Source organism: Cylas formicarius, unplaced genomic scaffold (assembly GCF_029955315.1).
Source record: "Cylas formicarius isolate icCylForm1 unplaced genomic scaffold, icCylForm1.1 PGA_scaffold_8__14_contigs__length_24414737, whole genome shotgun sequence".
NCBI classification, from domain to species: Eukaryota; Metazoa; Arthropoda; class Insecta; order Coleoptera; family Brentidae; genus Cylas; species Cylas formicarius.
The window spans coordinates 22652248-22671061 of NW_026844361.1; the positions used below are offsets into that span (position 1 = coordinate 22652248).

The 18814-nt window shown below is 38.6% G+C and overlaps 3 protein-coding genes across 7 annotated transcripts in view; 2 read left to right on the top strand and 1 right to left on the bottom strand.

Annotated features, from left to right (window-relative positions):
- Nucleotides 1-8306, top strand: part of LOC132706645 (calsyntenin-1) — a 146090-nt gene extending 137784 nt beyond the window's left edge. For 3 of the 4 annotated variants that reach the window (XM_060678106.1, XM_060678109.1, XM_060678108.1), the window contains 7 exons: nt 1656-1783; nt 2075-2584; nt 3119-3257; nt 3313-3599; nt 3657-3874; nt 3931-4030; nt 5863-8306. In XM_060678106.1, coding sequence (XP_060534089.1) covers nt 1656-1783; nt 2075-2584; nt 3119-3257; nt 3313-3599; nt 3657-3874; nt 3931-4030; nt 5863-6114 — 1634 coding nt within the window. In that variant the 3' untranslated portion in view covers nt 6115-8306. The remainder of the gene's footprint in view (nt 1-1655; nt 1784-2074; nt 2585-3118; nt 3258-3312; nt 3600-3656; nt 3875-3930; nt 4031-5862) is intronic. The other variant, XM_060678107.1, reaches the window with a different exon arrangement.
- Nucleotides 8307-9495: 1189 nt separating this feature from the next.
- LOC132706647 (RING finger protein 207-like) lies at nt 9496-18673 on the bottom strand. 2 transcript variants are annotated; one of them, XM_060678110.1, is made up of 13 exons: nt 18545-18673; nt 18292-18480; nt 18089-18237; nt 16798-16901; nt 16223-16749; nt 16055-16167; nt 15536-15713; nt 15311-15409; nt 15104-15251; nt 14897-15041; nt 13225-13432; nt 13024-13166; nt 9496-11581 (listed from the first exon to the last, which is right to left on the bottom strand). In XM_060678110.1, the coding sequence occupies exons 2-13, from the start codon at nt 18462-18464 to the stop codon at nt 10983-10985; spliced, it is 2586 nt and encodes an 861-aa protein (XP_060534093.1). In that variant the 5' UTR covers nt 18465-18480; nt 18545-18673; the 3' UTR covers nt 9496-10982. The 2 variants fall into 2 exon arrangements, with proteins under 2 accessions (XP_060534093.1, XP_060534094.1); XM_060678111.1 differs by lacking the exons at nt 18292-18480; nt 18545-18673 and having other exon boundaries at nt 18040-18217.
- Nucleotides 13454-14864, top strand: LOC132706648 (dynein axonemal assembly factor 11). Its single transcript, XM_060678112.1, has 4 exons — nt 13454-13868; nt 13922-14087; nt 14141-14568; nt 14626-14864. Exons 1-4 carry the CDS (start codon nt 13505-13507, stop codon nt 14847-14849), a joined length of 1182 nt encoding a protein of 393 aa, XP_060534095.1. The 5' UTR covers nt 13454-13504; the 3' UTR covers nt 14850-14864.
- Nucleotides 18674-18814: the final 141 nt, after the last annotated feature.

The window sequence follows — 18814 nt, forward strand, 5'->3', positions numbered from 1 at the left end:
CTACCCCAGTAACAAGACGTTAGATTTTAGTCTGTTTCTCGAAACCCGATTATGATGGATAGAGGGATATATTATATACAAATGACCAGCAATTAAGCAATATACAGGACAAATCGAAATTGTTGCTACTTTTCGATAGAACCGGCAACACCGGTCGCGAAGATTGAAAAACTAATGTTCCATCAGCCACCCTGTACAAAAGGTATTCGCCGCACCGTACGTCACTTATTTTTCACCTCCATAAAACGATCGATGTTGGCGAAACGTTAACCTTACCGTGGGGGGTGGAAGCGTTTGGCACCCGGCCAGCTGTTATAATGAGCTTTTAATGCAAGGCCGGAAATATTGCCTTTTTCCGAATTGATTTGTAACGTCACCATTTTCCGCTAAATATCGCTCGACATTTGCCCCGATACCGCGGGGGTTTTGGCCTGATTTTTCTTGTTTTTCTTTTTCTTTATCCGCTCGGAAAGACGCACGTAGTCGTTTTTACTTTAAAGTTATTTCCTGACCGTAGAATTCATAAAGGTTATAGAGTTTCGTTGGTTTTCTCAGTCAAATAAACTCGAAAATAAAAATTTATCGGGTAAATAAAATTTTTGACTTTCTGAAATGGCCACCAGAAGGCGTAATTATTATTTTGAATTTTAAAACTCCGTTTCTACAAAAATTGGTTAAAATGGTTATTATTTTAGAGGCAAATTCAAACGATTTTTGGTGGGAGAGTGTTCAAAAATTTTCATTAATAAAAGATCTCCAAAAAGGCTTAATGCATTTTAATAAACTTGGAGTCGTTAAAAAGGGCGTTTCCTAAGGTATCAATCGTGTTATGAGTGACGCGGTAGCTCTAACTTTTTTATGTTATCAGATAGTTAAATAACATTGCCATTGCCCAATATTTACTTAATAAAATCCTTTTTTTCAAATTGTTTTCAATTATTGCTTCAAATAAGTATCCATCTTCGGGTTCTACAACAATTTATTTCAATTTTTCTAATTTAATTTTGTGTTTAAAATTAACGGGCTCATTCTTCACGAAAACAAATTCTTTAATTTCGATAAGATTCTCATAAAAAAAATCATTGAAATTTCATCATCACTTCGATTAACACGATTCTTCGTGAAATTTGGAATTTGGAACATGGATTCACTAGTTCGAGAAGCGACATTTTCCTTCATATTTTTTTTAATTTAAAACCGAAGCGCGGCCTGATATCCACAGTTTAACGAGCGTAGCGATTTTTAGTTTAATCACTCGTGTATTAATTATTCACCACGTATTTCGATCTGTTAAGGTGTTCTTCCTGCCAAAAAAACTCTTAGTAAATTTAAAAGAAAATAATAAAATTGCCAACGAGGAAATGTGGTTTGTGTAAAACCAAGAAACTGGACCCGAAGACATCCGAAGACCTGAAAGCTCCATGATTTTTCTTACCTACTACGCACAATCTATTTATCATTTTCGGCGGAGATAATTTATTGTTTATTTTATTACTTGCTTTAAATGATTTTAATATCATCATCTTCTTCTGCAACAAACAGTTTCCGAGACGCAGCGCCCTGAATTCTTAACCGGGAACCTGGGATGTTTTTTCTCCACGCTCATCATCCCGACTCCAAAAACTACCCGAAATTTTCATTACGTTAATTTGCAGAAATGAACAGGCACCATTACGCTCTGTTCGTGCGAAACTGCCGTCTGATCCTGTTGCTGCGACGGGACTTTTCCGAGGGGGACCTGAACATATTCAGACCCGCCGAATGGAGGTGGAAGATCTCGCAGGTAAAGCCCAATAATTTACTCTTTTCACGTCAAAGTTTTAATTAGCACCTCCGGCGAATGAAGTTTTAATCGAACTTGTAGACACGTTGCTAATAAAACAGAACAATTTCGCCGAAATTTACCAGAACAAATTTCAACTTGTCGCAAAGTTTCGCCGGCACCATATATTTTTCCCTCCCCTGAAAGTTTCAGGTCGTCTTTATTGGTTTCTAGTTTCCAACGGATTTCTTTACAACCCACAGGTGCCTTTCGCTCCTAAAGTTTCCCGTTATATTTCTTATTTCTATACAGGTATGCGATGATCAATGGCACCATTACGCAATCAACGTCCGTTTCCCCGACGTCGAGCTCTACATAGACGGGCAGCTATTCAGGGGCGAGAAGAAAAACCCAGAAGTGATCGATGACTGGCCCTTGCACCCGACAAAAGGCATCAACACGACCCTTACGGTCGGCGCATGCTGGCAAGGGTCGGACAACAAAATGAAGCACCACCTCAAGGGCTATTTGGCGGGATTGAGCGTTCTGGTGAAAGAGAACGAGAAACCGGAAGTGCTGAGCTGTCTCCATCAATGCAAGGAAAGCCTGCAGGTGCCCGGCATGGAACTACTTCAGCCAGGAATGGAGCTGCTGACCAATTCCGACCTGACGGAAGTGACGGTCGAGGGTGACAATCGCACCAATTTGGAAATTTTAGTCCGGAAAATTGGTTACGCCAACACCCGCGAGTTTCCGACTCCGGGAAGAAGAAACCTGAGACTAACCACCACCGTTACCTGCGATAACGGAAAAGCGATCAAGGTAATGACTTTCGGGGTTTCAAACCTTCTCCATGGGTGCGCTCGTCTTGAGGGGGATGCATGGATTCAAGTTTCGAATGCAATCGATTTTTTGGTGATCTCAAGGGCCTCTTCCCTTCATTACTTGCACTCCTGACGTTCGCAGATGACAATCAAATATATTTGCAATTTGAAGCGGATTAGATTATTTGCCTGTTGATCTGATCCGTAATTCGTCAAAGACAAGTGTCGTATTATTTGGTAGTCAGAGTAAAAATCAACAACTGATGATCCGTTAAAAACAGTTCCAAAAATCTAAATTCAATCATAAAGGGTGTTTTTTTTCGATATAACTTTAAGTTGCAATAAAACAACGATTACATTTTAAATATGATTTCTGGCATATGATCGCCACGGCTGGCGCGGATGTATTCCAATTTTCGATGACTTTTTCCAACATTTGTGGCCGTATATCGGCAATAACACGGCCAATGTTGTCTTCCAAATGGTCAAGCGTTTGTTACTTATCCGCATAAATAAATTTTTCCTGACAAAGGTCCCGGATGCCCAGACCTACGTAATGGTACTTAGGCCACAAACGCCCAGTATCAACTTAAACGGTACTGGCAACATGGCGAGGAAGTACGAGGACTTTAGAATGGGCGTGCGCGTTTTGGCAGACATTCACATCACAGGCAAGCTGCTGATGATCACCGTCGCCAGCTTTAAAATAACTAGCCATCATTTTAGGAGAACAAAAGCTGGACAAGTGCCAGCTTACCATCTACCCCAACCTCAATCCTGACCACGAGAACCTCAACGTACCCGAAGAATTGCTTAAACGTTTCGGGATGGCCGCTAGGGTGTCCAAAGACGGGGTTACCGTTAGCGGATCGGACATGGTCTTCAATTACCAGCAGGTGTTGAGACAAATCGTCTACACCAACAGGAAGCCCGCATATTACCTTAACAGGGTATTCAAGCTGACTTGCTCGGAGTTGAACGGACGATTTACCAGCAACGAATACGTCCAAACGGTAAACCCACTCCAGGTTTGATAGGCTCGCGCCCTTGAACCCGCTTTGTCTTCGCAGCTTACGGTGATCCATCCGCAACCGAAGGAGTCTATAGTGGCCCACGCTAAAGTAAACAAGCACAACGTCGAAGTGAGACCAGCCTCGGTGGTTTCCCACGACTACGTGCAAGCTACTCGTCTCAATCTGATGGCCACGGGTGGATCGCACGCGGTTACCATAATCGTGGTGGTCTGCGTCGGGTTTTTGTTGTTTATGATCGTGTTGGGAATCATCAGGTACGTTTCGCGGCAAACGTAGCGACGCGCGCGCATTGGTCAATTTTCGGTTCCAGGATTAGGGCTGCCCATCAAAGAACCACCAGCGAGGAGGCCCAGGACAGTGAAATGACTTGGGACGACTCGGCTTTGACCATAACTGTAAATCCTATGGAGGTAAAGTCTTTATTATTGATTCAGCTGTAAGTACGGCATTTGACGTACAATTTGGTGCACAATAGCGCGTCGAAATTGCTAAAAATACTTTATAGACCAAATAAAGCAAATTTCCAAACATTTCATAAAAACGTTAACAAAAGAGTATTGATGCAATTAAGTAGCAAGTCCTAAATGATCAGAACCCACAAAAGGGTTTTAAAACAGAGAACAATTAAAAGCATCAAACTGCAAAAACCATAAAATCTATGGTCAAAAAAAAATTGTACCCTATATGCCCTATTAGAATATAATAATAATAATAATAAATAATAAATAAAGTAATAACTAAACTCTATATAAACGAATTGGTGTATTGAAAAATGTATACCTTGTTACCTTCTAGAAATACCATTGTCGCAAGAGAAAACGCAAACACTAGTTTTAAAAATACAAAATCAAAAAAAAAAGATTTTAAAAGGTACTGAGATACTATTTACAAAACTTCTGGATTCCTCATGGTTCACTGAAACTTGCTCGCATTTTATGCTATACCCGTTTATGTATTTTTTTGGGGGTGGGGGGGGATTTTCGTTGGTACAAGACTCGATTACATGCAAGAATTTTAGTTTTATCAAATAAAATTTTATATCCGGTTTCGTGATTGTGTTCGGCGACATATTCCTGCCATCTCAAATGGAATTTTGTCTTTGACGGTTCGAAGATGTCGACAGTTTCAGTTAATCTCTGAAGAAGTCAATAGGATGATTGAAATTGAAGTTTGGTAAATAAGATTACAACAATCTGTGGAAGTTTCTTTGAAAAAAAAAAAATACCGAGATCCAACAAAACATTATAATAGGAAACTTTTTGGAAACAAAATATCTATTTCCTTAAATATTTTTAAGAAGTAAAGTTGAATTAAAGATAGGTTCACAGATGTTTAACTTTTTAAAAACATTGCTAAAATTGCAGTCCACTTATATATAATAATATATGAAACTTTGGACTGGCAGCAGCGGGATTAAAAAGTGAGGCAAATTTTACAATAGAAAAAGATGACTAGTAATGGGGATCGCAGTCTTTCTCTTGATGGTTTACCAGAACATGGGACATTCTGGTTGTTTAATTGTTTTATTTACCTATATATTTTTTCTGAATTATTGACAAAATAATCGAGTAATTTATTGGTCAGAAAATAATAGCATTTTGTCAGGAATATTATTTATTTAAAAAAGACAATCCAGACACATATTTAACAAAATTTTCGTTATCATGAAAATGTTTAAATCAAATTAACAATTTTTGTTATTACTTGGAAATGCTGATTATGCAGAATTATATTCATAATATTTATTTAGATAACTCAATGACTTATGCAAAATGCAATGCAAATATTTTATTTACGAAAAAACTGAGCTTTCTTTTCCTAGTTACGTAATTACCATAATGTTAACACCCATAAAGTAAGGTAGTTCAAGTATTATTTATTTCAAAAAATACATCACAGACGCATATTTAACAAAATTTTCGTTACCATGAAAATGTAACAATCAAATTGACAATTTTTGCTTGATTTTTAATTATATTTATATTATTTATTTAGGTAACTCTGGCAACGTCAGCTGTAAATATTTAATTTACCAAAAAAACTAAACTTTCTTTTGCGAGTTACGTATATACAATACTGCAACACCCGTAAAGAAAGGTAGTTCAAATGACCTCCCGCGTTCCTTTGCCGCATTTTCCGCCAAATTGGTGCGTCGAATGTCGGCCCTCCTAGGTTCACGCAGCACGTAGCCGTCCCGTCGGTCGCACTGTACCCCCAAACCTTATAACTTGCAATATCGTAGGACTTCATTTCCCAGAACGCGGAAGGCAAGTTGGCCCGTAATGCCGGCTGTCGATCAGGCGACTACAGCGAATCGGAACAGTCCGATTCCGAAACATCTTCAGACGAGGAGGGACCGGTCGAGGGACGTTGCCGTATCCGCGCAGACTCTTCCGATGAGGACGAGGACGAGGAGGCCATGCCTCCGTCATCGAGGCGCAAGCGCGACTACCAGAACGTGTCGCAACTCGAATGGGACAACAGTACGATGTAAAGGGGCGGGGAAACGGCGGCAGTCAAAGTAGGTCGGTCGGGGTGGATTGTAGGAAGGGTTGTTCACCACATTTGGCTACTAATTTCGGCATACATAAATTTAATAATGAGTTGTACATAACTGCTACAAGTACGATTCACACCGCCGCAATAGCGTTAGCAGTCGTCCCAGACCCCGCCCACCACCCCTACCCGGACACCCTATGCGCTGTATGACGTGTTGACGGGAGCTTTTGCTTGTGCCGTAGGAAGGCACCGCGCTTGGAGGACGGCCGTCGTCGGTCTTCTTAAAGTCGTTTCATTCGCATACCCCGCGTGAAGTCACGAATTGTTCGAAAAAGCGATATTTTATTTCTCCATCGTCGGTATTAAATATAGAAAGATCCGGAACAAGAAACTGTTTAGTCCAGCATCTATTATCTTTAATAACTCCGAGACCTTAAATATATAACATAAACAGAATTCATTTACACATTCCCTTCGTGTGTGTTGAAGTAAATTTAACGTGTAAACAAAAATGTTGGGTTACTGCGCTAGTTAAATTTAGTGAGTCGGCGACACAAAAGTCCCTAGATTTCTCTACTGTTGCAAGAATCCATATCTTTTGGAATGGGACGAGTAGTTCAAATGAACAGGCATTTATATTCCACGCACCTGCGTTAATATACGGATATTTTTATTCCTCAATATTAAATAATTAAAAATAATAAAATTGCAGACTTCTCTTATGTTGGGGTAGGGTCCGTATGGTCAGCGACTTCACGAAGAACTTATCGAGCAGCGTCGCGACAGCGCGCAATCAAATTGATATCAACAATAATCGTCCATAAAATTAATGTTAGAGAATATAGTATACAGTATGTTGTACAATGTACTCCCTATTTGCGCACTTCTATGATTTTCCTCTCTAGTTAGTACCTCGCTTTTAGGATACGTCGAGGCTGCCAAGCCGCGTCGTACCCTAGAACCAATGTCTCCTTTTTAGTTGCTTCGCATTCGCGTTTTCCATTCATATTAGTATAGAGTTTTGATACAACCTGGTTTAGTATTTATTGTTTTTATGACTTTACATTAAGTAGTTTGTACTTAACTAGTTCTAAGCTTGATCCCCACGCGCCCAAATCTCACTAATATGTCCGCCATATCAATTTTTTACACGAGTGCAATCACATCCGGCTGTTTGTTTGAATTAATATTATTATTAGATTTTGTAAAGTTCGCACTTCGAATTCTAATTCCTAGAGGACGCCACGCACCGTTTTCTTCCCCCCTCCCCCACCACTCCCTCCACCTAGTGTCGGTGTTCATAAATATCTTTTTTACTCGCACAATACTTGTACTCCGTGTTTCTTTTCTCGAGCAGATAGAAATTAAAGATGGTGTATATACATTCAAGCAGCTATAGGATATTTTTTTGTATCGTAGTCGAAAGGATTAAAATTTTAAAAAATGGGTACTTAATTATATGAAATTACCAGTCTCGGAGGCGGAGCTATTTGTCCGCCCCCCGGGTACGCTTAAGAACAAAATTTCATTTTTTTTCTTTTCGTTTCGAGTATAGAGCTGAAAGTGAAACGTTTTGACGCAATATTCGTAGTAGGACGTCGTATTTAACGCAATATTGTTAAAGCAAAAAAAGTGTTGTTTAAATGGTTTCATCCCTTGCGTTCGATTTTTGACAGATAATGTTTAGAGTAGATCACTGTGATTAACAAAAAAGAAAGGTAAATTTTCGACCGGAAAATGTCGCGCCATTGGTTTTCCCGGGTTATGACCTACATGTATCGACCCTTTTTTGTGTATATAAAGTAGTTGGTTGTTAACTGAGAAATTTTACATTATATTGTACGTTGATGTGTCTGAAAACCTACAACTTTGGGGAACGAGGGCCAATGGCGTGCGGTTTTCGGGACGACAACGGAACATACTATTTTTTATCGAAATACGTAACGTTAATATGACATTCCATAATGGTAAGCTTCGACGCCGGGTCACAGTTTGTCGTCAGGCGGACGACACGTCAATGAAACTCTCCGGCGGCCGATCGGGATTTTTTCTAATTTTTAAACTAACGTTGTAATGAACAATTAAAAGCTTTTTTGTGTGTTTAAACGTAAGAAATCAGAATCAAATAACCATGTCTTTTTAGGTGTAAAATCACAATAATTATGTAATGAATAAATGTATAAATACGGAAGTTGTTTTATTTATTATACATTTAACAATAATTAACAAAATAAACAGTATTAAGCGTGTAATGTTTAAAAAAAAAATTAATCCCTCACTTTTTAACATCCAATAGTTCAGGTGGAGGACAACATCCACTGCATCGACAGTCCTTAATGGTCAACCCAAATAGTGGAATCAATTTTCATAAAACTGGACAAAAATCTCAATTCTCTTAACTATCTACCTGGTTATCAGATACTTTAACAATAATTGCAACAATTATTCCTATCTAAAGCTTCAAAATATGCAATAACTCACATTAAAATCGGACATACACTACGCATCAAAATTACCACCCCAATAAAAATTAATAACAAAATAAATTCCTCTCTAAACACCAAACAACACAAGTTATATCAAAATTTTATGTTTCATGGACTCCAAATCCTCGCCCATCAATTTGAGAAACTAAATTACGGAAGTTTAAATATTCGGTACCCCCCTTAATTTTGATGCGAACTGTATGTGGTAATATATAAATAACAAATTTTTGAACAAATGTTATTTATATATTTCGTTGTGGAACATATAAACGGCGCAATATACGACTTTTTTAAATGTTTATAACACTTTAATTGTCAATTCTCAAGCTCGGTCGATTACGTAACTTTTTGACGGCGCAAGTTACACAATATTTTTAATATTTTAAAGTTACATATTTGCTACTTCATAAAAATGGCTCGTGAAAAATGCATTCAATCGGTTAAAAATCGTTTAAATTCCTAATTTAATTTGTATTATTTCAGTTAAGGTCGCGTTTCCCTTTCATTTGAACTACAACTCTAGATGAGCCCCGAAAAACAAAAGCTACAAAAATTATTAAACCGGTATATATATATATCAGACTTCAATGGGGTTAATTAGTGAGTAAACGTCAGTGGTGAATATAAAAAATATTTACAAAAAATAGTGAGGCTTTCAAATGACAGACTTTGAAAATGTGCGTGTAACCTGGCTATGCCCACAACACAGGGACTTATCCAACCAACATGCGCATGCGCGAGATTTAAAATTTTATTATTAACCAATGACCTAACTAACTAACCAACATGGCCGCTGACAGATTGTCAATAAGTTTGTATGCGGAATTTTTACGAAAGTGTTTTGGTTAGTTTGTTGTATTTTCTCAAAATATGCCTAGATCTCGTTAAAATGTTTTCGAAAAAAGAGTTAAGTGTGTGGAAATCGCTGGTTAGAAAGAAAATGGCGCAAAATGTGCAGAAAATCATAACCTTCTCTACGAAAATATCAATGCCGCAGCGGCGTATTAATTTTTACAGTAGGGGAGACTGGGGAGACTTAATCACCCAGTAACAAATCAAAAACTAAACGCTTTTTCTAATTTTTATATTGGCAACATAGGTCTTTGTTGCCTATGGTGAACCAAAATTTTTTATTTTTCTGTGTCAACATTTGTTTCGGTAAGTTTTTCATTTGCTTTTTTTTTAATAACTGAATGAATAATTCACTGAGTATGTGTCAAAATCATTGATAGTAGTTTATTAAAGTTTGCATTAACATGTATTTTATTTAATTAACGTTTTCTCTTGACATGAACAAAAAATATTTTTTAAAAGAGCACTCCCGGGTACAGTTGATCAGTGATCAAGTGTCCCATACATTCAATTTGTCAATTTTCTTTTTTCGTTTGTTTTAGATTAATTATAAAATGGGAAGAACATATAAAAGAAAAGAGGGTGCAAAACCGCGTATACGTGTTGACCCACAAATTCTTAAAGAAGTTGTTAACGTTGTTGAAGTGGATCAGAGGTACCGCCAAGATTGTTACTTTTTGATTAGATAAGTTTTAGACCTTGCAATGCAAATGTGTGATATGAATACCTGATGTTATTAGTAGTTTCTAGTTGTCAAAGTTATTTATGTTTGTTACATTTCCTTGAGATTAATATAAAGAGAGTTAATGATAGTTATGGGACACTTGTTCCTTTTGGAAAGTTTTTGGAAAATGCAAAAAATAAATAAAGCACTCATAAATATGATAATCAAACAATGGGAACAATAATAAACAATATTAATTACCTATATATGTATGTATTATTTTCATAGAACTAAATTTGATAAAAATATAAGCAAGAAACCAAAATGGTGATCAAGTGTCCCCAGTTTCCCCTACTAGGGCCGCTTTATGATCTAATGCTATATGCTTGTTAACCATATAAGTAAAATTTTCATTTACAGCTAGTGGTACATGAAAATTCCTTTCGAAAGACATTGAGGGTAGAGCAAGTTCGCCCTGCACCCGCTACGACTACCGTGACCGATATATTGACATATTATGTCAATGCCCGGCTGTGGGAAATACTCAAAACCCCCTTTAAACGACAGTTGAAGGCTGATAAACGGGCAGCACACGGTAACCTAAAACCTAACTCGAGAACAAACCAGCGATCATTCAAATGAGTCAATTCCCGAGAAGTAGTTCAAATGACCCGAAAACCAAAAAACACCGCCGGTTGATAGATAATTCCTTATCTCTTCTAAACGTAAACGAGGCATAGAGAATACATTCGGAAACACTCTTAGACGCTAGAAACGGTTACCTCTCGTTTGTCACTCGAACGCGGCATACAACAAAACGGCAGTATATTCGTAACCGCGATCCTCCGCCGAGGACCGTTGTTAATTGCTGCTCTTGGGTTTCCTGCGGGTCTCTTGCACCGCGGCCACGATACTCTTGACCGCCTCCTCGTGTCCCTCGAAACTATCCGTCTTCCTGAGCGGCCCGACCGGATGAGTGGGCGCGCTTAACTTGGCCTGGCACACATGGTGCCTTTTGTGTTTCGGCGGGAACGTCTCCCAACTTCTCTGCTTCTGCGCCAAAGACATGGGTCCGCCCTTGTTACGACGGTTTATCACCACCACCAAAGTCTTGTCTTGATCATCGCCGCCGTCCAGGCTGGAGCGTCGCGAAGATGTCGACAATGAATCGGCGGAGTCGTTCATGGAGTAGAAAACGTTCTCCTCGCCATCGCTGTAGGGGTAAACTTTTTTCTTGGTTTTTTGCTGCATTTTGCTCTTGTTCTTGCACTTGGGACTGCCGGGGCTCGAACGGGTCTCGCGAACCTGCGACGTAGCGTCCGATATTCGTTGATACTCTGACTCGCCCCTAACTTTCTTCATGTCGTGTTCCGGCGTCATTTTGGTGGCGGTCGCGGTAATTTTATCGCAACTTTTGCCGATTTTCTTGTAGAGGATTCTCTGTTTCATACTCAATTTGCCTGAAAATCAGCTGATGTCTGATTCTTGTCAACCATGTCAAGATTGGGAGAAATTCAAAAGGTAGTTCTGACAGATATAAAAACAGTAAACTCTCCATATATAATGGTCTATACGTAACCCAACGTCATACCGTTTTTACGACATAATCGGGCGTCTGACTTTGGTAAATTTTTATGAAGGTCCGTATCTCATCTAAATATATGATGGGGAAGTTTTTAGAACGAATTTCTTGAATTTCTCTCAAATGTCCCGTGCTTTGCAAGAGGTTGGTCTTAAACTTATTCCGAGGTCAAAACCATATAAGGTTGTAAAAACGGTATATCGTTTGGTTAACTCTACAGAAACTAATTAGAGGTTAGGTTTTGTTTGTAGGTTCTTGCTTGAAGTTCCGGAATTACAATTTATCAACAAAGAGTTATGAATTACACACATTCCCGTTACGCCAAACTAATAATCATTTTCAGAAATTTATTTGTATAAATCAATATCTTCTAAAAAAATATGTATTTTATGTTATTCTTTCCCCAGAACGATTTTTTTAGAATTTTGATACTCAGATTCATCCAATAACATCAAAACAGAACTGTTAGCAAATGACGAGGGAGCAGCAAACCAGTGGTTTGAAATTAGATTAAAACTCCTATAAACAGTGAATACCAATTGCGCATACTCTAAACACCCAAACAATTTTCAAACTAATGTGAAAACAAACCTATTAAATGCCCACGAGAAAACAGCACCACCTTTTGTTTTTTTTTTTAATTAATTCCCAAAAAGTATATAGTTTGATCGCAATGAGCATTAAAATTGGGCAAGTTTGCAAAGTTCACATAAAAGGTCTTTTCAAAAACCAAGGTCCAGGCACATTTAAAAATCCAGAGGGGCCCAAAACCGCTTAAACTGGGACCGAAAAACATTTACAAATTCATCGTAATGCTCTACAATGCGTAATTTTCTTATTTTTGAAAATTTTTTTACGATTTTAGTCGTAACATTACTTTGCAATAAATTATACAGTAAGTTTCAAAAAGCATTTATTCGTTAAGAAAAAGTTCATACATGTACGTCCGAGATTTTAAAAATTTTAGAAAACCTGATGGCGGTAGTGTTCCTCCTTGACTTAAGTGTTTTAATAACTAAATTTATATTGGAAGAATCCAAAAAAAAAAATGTTTATAAAAAATTTTTAGTTTAGTTAAAGAAAAAGTAAAAAAGCCAGTGGCGCACATCCGTTTGATGTTGAGATAACTCCCTAACTGGCACCAGACCTAACAATTTATCATTTTAAATTATATTTTACATATTGTAAAAAAACGATTTTTTAAAAATATTTAATAAAGGAACTTTCTTCTTATTGAATCGTCAGGAATTCACTGTCGCTGTGACTAACAACACTGTTCTCTGGCGGAAAGTTTATTTTATCTGACAAAATTTCGCTTACCAATATTGTCTATTTCGCTTTTACTAAATTTCCTGTCTTCCTGTTTGATTTTTTTCTCCATTTCCGTATCCGACTTGGAAGAGGGCTGACTTTGTCTGCGGCACATGATATCGTGCAGCTTCTCCTTTATCTGTGCCTCCAACCTAGAATAGATTGATCCCCTTATAGCCTGCCGGGTCTCTCAATAATTTTTTATGGTACCTATCAATATTCATTTGTTGATTACTTGACATAAATGGCTTTTTCATCGCTTTTTGGGGCGCTTCGCTTGGCTTTTCCGTCTGGCCGGCCGATTTGCTCCGCTCCCGCTCCTGAATATTGGGCCGGACTTTTTCCAACAGCTGACCCAAGACCCGGCTCCTAGATCGCGGTATTTTACCGACACCGGAGTCGGTTTGCTGAAGCATTCCTATAGCGAAAATCACCTCCACTAGTACGTTACCATGACGACCGAAGCAGATATGTCAATAGTTAAAGCAAAATGGTGCTGATTACTGAAGAACTGGTCCGTAAAAAAGCGGAACACAACGAAGGCCTGATCGGCACGTTAGAAGAACTCTCCCTGCATCAGGAGGACGTGGAGAAAATTGAACACCTGGATAAGTGGTGCAGAGACTTGCAAATTCTCTATCTGCAGGCGAACCAAATATCAAAAATCGAAAATTTAAACAAGTTAAAGAAGTTGGAGTACTTAAATTTGGCGATTAACAACATCGAACGTATAGAAAACTTGGAACGGTGTGAATCGCTGCAAAAGCTGGACTTGACTTTGAATTTTATTGGCGAGTTGGAGAGCGTGAAAACTTTGCAGGCCAACACACAACTAAGGGAGTTATATTTGACGGGTAAAATGTGTTCGTAGCGGCCCTACGAAATATCAACCATCGTTTCGTTTAAGGAAATCCTTGTTGTGACTTTCAAGGTTACAGAGAGTATGTGGTGGCACACCTGCCACAATTAAAAGCACTCGACATTAAGGAGATAACGAGAGGCGAACGGATTAAAGCCCAACAAAACCTAAAACAAGTCGAAGAAACTATATGGAAATGCCAAGCAAAATATATGTATGTTAAGAACCCAACTCGATTTTTGTCGTTAAACCTTTTTGCAATTTAAGGGCATCTCGATCAGAGCAGAAGCTGAGGTTAACGTCGCAAAATAACTCCCACCTTACCGATGATGAATTCTGGAAGACGGTGAGCGAAAACAGTCCGGAAACACGTAGAGAAATATGTGCCAGGCAAAGGAAAGGCAAATCGGCTTTGAATACCGCGAAAGCGCCTACCAATAAAGTTAGACTGTTCAATAAGGACGGGCGACCATTGAACGTTAACCAAGCAAGGCTAGAATTCAAATTCTCCGATGAAGATCCTGAGAAGTTCGTCCTGGACGTTGCGGTCTACAAATATCTGGATACTAACCTGATCGACGTTGATCTACAGCCGATTTACGTGAAGCTGACTATAAAAGGAAAAGTATTTCAAATCGTTTTTCCTGAGGAGATCCACGTGGAGAAGAGCGCCGCGCTACGGTCACAAACTACAGGTTTCAAAGTATATAAATGAACCCCGAAATTTTTATATATGGCGATCGTCTTTGCAGGCCACTTACTACTGACTCTACCAAAAATTAATTACAAAGCGCCAATCAAATCGGAAAACAACAGTAGAACGATAAAACCTAAAGGAAATAAGCCGAACAGGGAATTTTTAGAAGTAAGGAAACCAAAAGAGGACATGGATTTTAGCAAGATAGTAGAAAACTATGGAAAAGGCAGGCAATCCTTTGAAGACAACCCCGAAGTACCGATGCTTGAGTACGCTTAATATTTTTGTAAATAAATACACTGACAAAAACAACTAACCTCACTTACCTATGTGCTCGAGCAGCGACGCCAACTGCTGTGCCTGATCACTTTGGCTCGGCTCGCCGTGCGAAGATGATTGCAACTGGGTGGGCTGCTGGTTTTGCTGCGCAGGAGTCAGGCTTCTTATGTACGGCTCCAATTGGGCGGCCACCTAAAATTAACTCAATCAATCTTCCAAACACTGAAAACTTTCTATTAAAGAAAGGAACTTACCTGACTCAAGTGTTTGAGTTCATTCCTTAGAGTGTTGACGTCAGCCCGCTGGCAGCTGAACACTTCTTGCTCGATACGGAGCCGCCACAGTTGTTCCTCCCAGGATGCGTCGAAACTGGATGCCATTCTCTCCAATTCTTGTTGTTGCCTGGATTAACAACTGCATTAAAATTGCGAACAGAAAAAAGATATAAATCTGAAACCTACCGTTCTAAGGTCTGATCCAAATGTATGCATTCTCTGACTAGAAGGTCATAACGGGCCACTAGAGGGGGAGACTGAGCTTTTCTAAGAGCAGTTAAGTCTCTAAACAAACGTTTATTTTTAGCTACTTTTAATATCGATTAGACGAAAACAAGGTGTAATGGTCCCTATTCAATTATCATTGAACTACTAAGGTCTACCGAAAAAAAAAAAAAGCATACTACTCACTTATGCAAATCGCCGACCTTCTCCTTCACCACATTGAATTTGTGATTGAGCTCTCTAATTTGGGACTCAAACGAACGACAATGGGCCGAAAATGATGAATCCCCTTCCAGAATCTTACCTTTCAGCGAGGTCTGCTGCTTCTTTGTTGCTGGAGGTGCTGTATCATACAATCTTGAAGCTTTAAACAGATACCAATGATTCAAAGCTTGCCAAATCTTAAAAAGGCATTGGCCTGAACAATCCAGTAGTTTTAAAAATTCGAATTCACTGACTTCCAGGTTTGCCCTAACTTAGAATTTGTATTTCTCGGACAGTCTAATAATTTACAAAAAAAAAAAAAATGTGGAAAGGTGTCGAGACACATATCGGGCTACAGGAAAGACAAGAATTAATACAAACCACATTCAATGCGAAAATGGAAAATTCTATAGCTTAAATCATCAAAAAGTCAGTGTTAACACGGTACATTTGAACTACCAATGAAACATTATCAAAACAAACTCAACAAAAATCACTTACTTGCAGCCAGTTCTGATTGATGTTGAGAGACGGCGGCAGGGCCAATCCAAGCTTCCAAAGACTGAGCGAACTCGCATCGGTAGTTAGTTTTAATCTGGGATGATTGCAGCGACCTGTAAATATGCCTAGAGTTTTGCACAATTATCAAATACTTCTTCTATTTCTAACCTCACGGGTTGACTAAGTTGCCCCACTGCCGCCAGTCTATCAATCAACGATGGACAAAGTTCCAAAAACTGATACTTATTGGCAGCGGCCGTAAATGTAGTGCAAAGTACCAAATGAAGCTGCAAAACAGGCATTACGGAACCCAGCAGCAGTAGTTGACTTCTATAAACCCGTTCCTTGCTGTCATACTGTCTCTGAACTTCCATAATCATAGCTGCGTGAGTTTTTGAAATTGCTTCCTGCATTCCCTGACAGAATGTGTTAATAGTGTGCTTTTCGGCATCCATATTTCGCCTAAGCTCTTCCATTAAGCCTTTCAGGGCTATTATGCCATCTCTTACGGACGTTTGCAGGTCCATAATGGCATTCTGCCCACGTTCTAACCGTTTCGCAGCTTGCGTATGAGCCGTATCTATATCTATACACTGAGTACGCATTTCGTTGGGTAAATCTCGGAAGCAGTTCACGCAAAGCATGGCGTTTTGTATGGGGGAGAACATTATGTAATGTTCTCCATGTTGAGGGCACTAAAAACCGTCCTTACAAAACCGTACCAAAATATTATTTGAAAGTACCTTTTTGGGTTCTTTCTGGCATTTCGACATATGAACTACTTCATGTGAAGCGAACATCTTGGCTCTGTGAGTGGTGTCTCGACAATGGGCACACAGTGCTTGTCCTATAGAAAATAAATATGACTAATATTTCACTCAGATAATTTAAGGGAAATATAAAGAAAAATATTAACTATACGTTTTTAAGTACGCCAGAAACATACGTCGCAAGCTACAATATATAGAGCGTCCCAAAAATCATAAGTCAAATTGCAGAAGGGTACAGAAGAGGTCGGCAACAGAAAAACAACGCCATTAACTTTGTCCTTTCACTGTGCCAGTTGTAAATGTTTTAAAAATTATTTGAGTGAATATTGAACATCGTCAAACATAACCTATGTTTTTTTACTAATTGCAATTTTGGCCCTTTTTTCGCGATTACATGTAACACCACAAAATTTGTTGTTAATTCTTAACTGTTTACATGAAAAATTTGATGTGTTTCGCTAAAGCTGAATTTGTCTATAACATTAACCACTATTATAAGAAGACTGAAGTGACTTCATATTTATGGCCGACATAAAGACCAATTCTAAAACCACATTTACTATTGGTTCATTTTATTAGGAGACCTAAAGGTGGATTCACACCAGCATCCAGTAACATTAATTTAACACTAATATTAACTAAAAATTAATGGTGCATGCTCACTGGCCAAGTGAGCATGCACGCAAGTGAGTTCTTTATAGTGACTAATTTCATTTTCGACCTCTTTCACATCACATAGCAAATAATTCGAAAATTTATTTTCAGTTGCATGAAATCGATTTTGGAATTAAAAAATTGTGCATATTCGATTTTACAGAAGAATTATTAAATAGTTAAAAGTTAGCTAACTTTTTAATGTTAATGGTTTGGTGCAGTTACTGTCCACAGGGATTCACTAAAGAATTAATTACTTTTTTTTACTCTAAATTTTTTGAATACTAATGTTACTTTCTTATAAACGTTTTGACCTATCAGATTTCAAATTTAATTTGCATGTTGTGTAAGTCAGTTCTCCTTTGGAATCCCTTATCCTAATGTAGTAATTGGAATCGGAAACATTGTGTTACTTCTGGCAGTCACCACACATTTCATGAATGACTGATACTGGTCTCTCTATAAGTCTATTTAATTTTGAAACACCCTGTAAGTTTGCGTTAAAAGTTCATGAAAAGCGATAAGTAAACAACAAACCAGAAAACAATAAAAGACACCAACCTAACTGAAAGAAAAATTAACCAAAACGAAAGTTAAGTTTTCTTAATACCGCATGTGTTGCAGTAGTACATGTTGGCTCGGTCGCGTTTATCGCAGTTACAACACGGCGGATTTTCGCTATTCGCAATATCGATGAGCTGTCTCATAAGAGTATCTGGTGGGGGAAGAGAAATGCCATCCTTTAAGAGGGTAGGTTGCCTGCAAGGAAGTTCAAATGTAAAGCGTGCAAAGTGCAAAAGTCTGAGTATGCACCTGCAGAAAGGGCACACAAGTTTTCTGTCTTGCTCGCGGCCCCTCAAGCACCTCGCGCAGAACGTGTGGTAACAGCTCAAAATGCACGGCTCGGTGAAGTAGTCGTGACAAATGGGGCAGAGCAAAGGATTTTTGGGAAATTCTAAACCGGTTTCCAAGTTGGGGGGCTCCATTTCGAAGTTGCACTTTCTAAAATATTGACCGAGACGGGGCCCTTTGAATAAATGCCACTTACTCCCTCCCTCACGCTCACCTGGCAAAGTAGATAATCCCGAAAAAGATAGAAATTTTAAAAAATCCACAACAAATTTGCAAGATTCATATTTGCAAAGAAATTGAGAGCCGTGTTAGGCCACCGAAACTCAAGCGTTCTTTATTTAACCCGCAAGTTAAAGGGACAAAATGGCCATTACGCATGCGTTCCGTTTGACCTACTTGGTTTTCGAGTGCATTCAACCTACTTAGCCATAGGCGTACTACGTATTTTTGGTAGCCTACACATCAAAATAAATCAATATTATTG